This window comes from Thalia democratica, chromosome 4 (genome assembly GCF_965202585.1).
Source record: "Thalia democratica chromosome 4, ktThaDemo2.hap1.1, whole genome shotgun sequence".
Classification (NCBI taxonomy): domain Eukaryota; kingdom Metazoa; phylum Chordata; class Thaliacea; order Salpida; family Salpidae; genus Thalia; species Thalia democratica.
This window is the reverse complement of record NC_139168.1, coordinates 1,876,352-1,881,341: the sequence shown is the minus strand read 5'-3', so window position 1 is coordinate 1,881,341 and position 4,990 is coordinate 1,876,352. Positions and strand designations below refer to the sequence as shown.

General features: G+C 29.9%; 1 protein-coding gene across 1 annotated transcript; it reads right to left on the bottom strand.

The window, feature by feature from the left end:
* Positions 1 to 1,410: 1,410 nt before the first annotated feature.
* On the bottom strand, positions 1,411 to 3,259 carry LOC145835022 (kelch-like protein 6). Its single transcript, XM_082942553.1, has 2 exons — positions 3,052 to 3,259; positions 1,411 to 2,873 (listed from the first exon to the last, which is right to left on the bottom strand). The coding sequence occupies exons 1-2, from the start codon at positions 3,257 to 3,259 to the stop codon at positions 1,411 to 1,413; spliced, it is 1,671 nt and encodes a 556-aa protein (XP_082798679.1).
* Between the last annotated feature and the right edge of the window lie 1,731 nt (positions 3,260 to 4,990).

The following is a 4,990-nucleotide window of genomic DNA, read 5'->3' as shown; positions in this document are numbered from 1 at the left end:
TACAACATTAGTAATATGAGAATTTTTGTTAAAGGGTGCCATAGCTTTTTGGGAGCCTTCCAAAAAAAAACGGGACACCCTGTCTAAGATAAAAGGTTTCTTAGTCTTTGAAGTTTTTAGGTATTTCATTTGACATCAGGGGCGTGTTTTGAAATACAATTTTTACGACTCTTGAAAAAAAGTAGATTTCTTACTAAAAACGTTTATTATGCAGAAAGTTAACATGTGTAAATATATTTTGTTGTGCTTTTTTGCTAAATTTTCATCTAATGAACTTAAAAGAGTTAAACACTAGCTTAATTTTTTTCTTGTGATATCTTTACATTTAACAAAAAATATTTCAAAATTTTTATTTCATATTGAAATGAATTTAAAATTTATGATGGCATTTTTGCACTGGGACTTTTTATTAAGTTACATAAAGTTTGTGAATGCTAGTATACTTGTACTCTCAAAAATAAAATTTATAAATTCAATCTGCACTTCGTATATGTCAGTTACATTAAATTATGTAATTCAAATCGGTATACTGACAATTCCAACACAATTCTTTTTTTAATATCTTTACCTGTTTCTTTATCTTTTATTATTTCTTATTTATTATTTATGTATTACCGTAACCCCAAACTCTTGGTCGGTAAGCGGTTCTCGTTTTTGACCAGGTGGGAAATGATCGCTTGTTGGAAATGAGCGGTTCCCTTTAAATCGTACCTTATGTTATTTAGAAAAAGAAACATAAACCAATAAAATTTTGATATTACTTTTAATGGTTGTAAATTGAAAGTTGCAATGAAATTAATATCTTATGAAACGATGAAAAAACCACTCAAAAGTATTTGTTCCAATGACCTAGTGTACAATAAAATATTTTAGTTAATGTTATCAAGACGCACACCACGGATACCTCTTAACGTCTTGTTCGGGACATTAGACACTTACATTGTTTAAAAACCTTTCCATTTAAAGCTACTATAGAAAATACTTATCGCGTGAAACATTTTTTTTAATTTGTGAACTAATAAGTCTGTCGGTATAGTTTTCTTAAGTAAAGATAATGTTTACTTTAGTTGGTATCTAACTTAAAAAATTAGTTTTTTATTGTTTTAACATTTTTTCAGTGAAAGTCTATTTTTAAAGTATCTAGTTTGATCAGTTCTTTTTTAGATATTTTCTATAAACATATAAAGAAAAAAAAATGTTTGTAAAATATAAAATTAGAAGATATTTTATATATAATTATTTTCAATATAAACAAAATACATATTTTTAGTAAGTTTTTTTCTTTTCAATGATACCTTTTGCATAATTTTTTCAGTTAAGCTTCACAAACTTATTTACAAGAAATAAAACCAAGTTGAAATTTTCAGTAATACTTTATTTAGCACTACAATACATCAAATAAAAATCACATTAAAAAGTTTCCGGAAAAATATTGAGTTTCGGATATTTGACACAGTGATAACAATGACTATCCAGCTCGTTTTGCCTGAAATTAACATCTTTCTCCCATTTTAATCCCTCTGAATCGAAAACAACGAAATTGAAAACAAGTTGAAAAAATTTAAAGTTTCTAGAAACCACTATTATCTTGCTGCCATTCACCACACACTTAGGGACATAAAATGTCCTTTTAGCCCACGGAGCTTGAAGAAGAGCGAACTTCCCGCTGAAGAGATCAAAAACCTCGCAACTTTCCGTTCCACCGATCACGTACATTTTGCTCCCGATGCTCACCGATGCGTGACTTCTTTTTCCCACCATCATGTCGGGCATGTCACGTGAGCACTCACCTGCGCAGTGATCGTACGCTTCAACAGATGTCGGACGATCAAATCCTCCTGAGGTGACAATTCTCCCGTTGAATACGGTTGACGCGGCTCCTTTTCTGGAGTGTTTGGTGTCTTCCAGCTTCCTGAAAGTTTTAGTGCTGGGATCAAAAAGGACAAAGTTGGTTCCTGATAGGTCACGTTGAAGCCGGTTTTTGACGATTCTTGATGCTTTAGGGAACTTTTCCTCTAAAATGTAAATCTTTCCCGCCAAAGTGCAAGTTAAAAAATCATTGAAGTTTATCAAAGAATCATCGGGTAACCTTACATGCTTCCAGGATCCAGTCAAAACTGAGTAAGACCGCACCCACAAACTATCAAGTAAATCTTCGTAACCCAAGAAGTATATGATCCCGTTCAAGAACTCAACGGAGACCGCACGGAAATCTTCATTCATGCGCGCAATCTCAGTGATGAACGAGCGGACCTCATTTTCCAATTTGTACACGCGATAGGTACGGAACTTATTGCTGCAAAGTGCCACCTCAAAATTATCCTGAGCACAATGTCTCACTCGACAGTCCACAGAGCTCGGGTCAAGATTCTGCACAGCTTTATTGCTGATAGCTTTGAGTATAACCCCCTTACTCTCAGCACATTTTAAAAATGTTTCAGATTCTAACAATGTGTTTAAGGCAGCAGTTGAGAGCAGAGGTAGACGAATTGTTTTCACCAAGTCTATTGTAAGCTTGCTTCTTGATTTTTGATCGTGTTCTATCCAACTGTTCACAGCTTTTGCTACCTCAAGTTCCGAGGTGATATTCAAGTCTGAACTGGACAAGATCCTCACAAAGACATCAAAGCTCAAATCATCCAGCATTTTGTTCTCGGCCAAATAGCAGAACCACCTTGTTATGAAGTCGAAAGTGCACTTTTGAATTTGTTTGTTGTAGGCACTGTTGGAAAACTGATGGTAGAAACAAACGTTGTCAATATTCAGGTCAATCTTGAACGAGTCGAGCAAATGTTGCTTTGCATTGGCGAAATTAAGTAGTTTTGCGTAATTAAAAAGTTTAATGAAATTTTCTTTGGATAACTTCGCATTACCTACAAAAGTTTATTCAATTCAAATTTTATTCGTTTAATAAAAAAAACAGAAGATAATAAAAATAGATAAATATGCTAACTATTCTAAGTGTGTTTTTTATTTCTACGTAAAAATCGTCATATATTTAACAGAAAGTAGAAATAAACACTTTACCTGTACGAAAAAAATTAGAGAAACTTTTCAATGCACTTTCATCAAAACACAAAGATGCATTTCTTTTGAAAGTTTTCACAACATTTTCGTCTTCGGAATTTTCGTTTTCATCGAAGTTCCTGAGAAACTCTTCACAAAGTTCACGGTTCTCAGAGTTCGTGGGTCTTATTTCTCCAACACCAGGTGAGCTAGAGCATCCAATGTTGCCAGTTGTGGTTTCAAAGGTTGACATTTTTATATATATATATTTAGCTTGCTGTCGATTATATGTTAGTTTTAAATCATTTGTAAAACTTTTATATTGTTAGTTTAATATCTAAACAAATATTGAAAGTAGAACTTTTATTGATAAGCTTGGCGACCACTGATCTAAACATTAAATAGAAATTAATCTAATTACACATAGCTAATCGAAATCTGTGCACACTGAACTGCAAATATAAATTATGTGCACCCAAAGATCTACTTTAAGAGAGCCTCTGGTGGCAGAAATACTAAAATACTTTTATTTAATTTTAAAATACGTTCTTACGATTAGAAACAATAATTAAAACTTTTTAAATATGGAATCAAACTAATATTACCTGAAAGCTAAAAGACATATCAACTATATCAAACTATTATCAACTAAAAGATCAAATACATCAACTGATATATTGATCCGATATACTGATCAAATACATCAACTATATCAACTGAAAGTCTTATATCAACTGGAGCTGAATTTTTTAACAACTTTATCATGCAGTCTTAATGCACTTTCATTTCTACAGTGTTAATATGGATTTCTGTTTACACAATTAAATAAAGACACCTCCGTTTATCATAGTAAATACTCAGTACTCTCAAATGTTTTATCAAGAACGAAACACATACATAAAATAACTTTAACATTATTTTATTAATATTTTCTGTATTTAACATAGATGTAGAACAAAAAAGAAAGAACAAACAAAGTTCAGTTAACTTCAAAAAGTATGTATACTATTGCTCTGAGTAAAATATTACTTAAAGCTGTTATTGTTTATTTCATGTACTAAAATTTGTACTCCATTATGATCAAGATTGTTAAAATTGTCACTTCTTCGTGTTAAAAAACTAAAAATTGTAATTTAAGTTATTTCAGGCATAAAAATAAAAAAAACAATTGTTATAAGTTTGTTTTAAATGACTTTATTTTAAGTTTATAACTGAATGTACACTGTTGCCACTTCTTTGGGTCAAAAATAAACTCTTTTGAGTGACTACAACTGCCCTGAGTCCCTTCAAACCTAAACCTAAAATCAAAATCAATAAAAATCTATCTTTTTAATATAACTAGTAATATATAAACGAAAATTTAACCTTAGTCAACCTTATATCGTTAAAATATTTGAAAAAAGTACTGAGATTTTCAGAAATTCTTTAACTATCCTGAGCTATTTATAAAAAAACAAAAATAATTCTAATATGCCTGAAAATATTATTATTAAGGCTCAAAAGGATTTAAATTCAAAAAACTAGCATTAACATTTAGAAAACATAAATTCTAAACTAAATCTGATTACTAAAAAATTCTTAACAGTCTAAGGTTCAATTTGAATCTCAAAATACTTCAACTAACTTACATTTTTCAAATTACAAATTAAAAATTCACTTAAATACTTAAAATGAATAAAAGCTAACATTTTATATTTAAGTGTTTAGGTTATTAAAAAATTTGAAGAACTATAAAAATTTGGAAACACTTTGAACAAAAACAATATTTTTCATTGTTTGAACAAACTTTAACTAAAACACTTAAAAATTATTTCATATTTTAATTGAAGTTTTACTTGGTAATTTCTAAATTACATATCATTATAGTACTAAAGCAAAAAGCATTTTTAAGTCAATTTCCAGAATTTTTCAAAAAATAAACAGTTAACAATTATTATTGTGAGTTCTTATATTATAAACTTTCTGATAAAAGTAATGAAGTTGA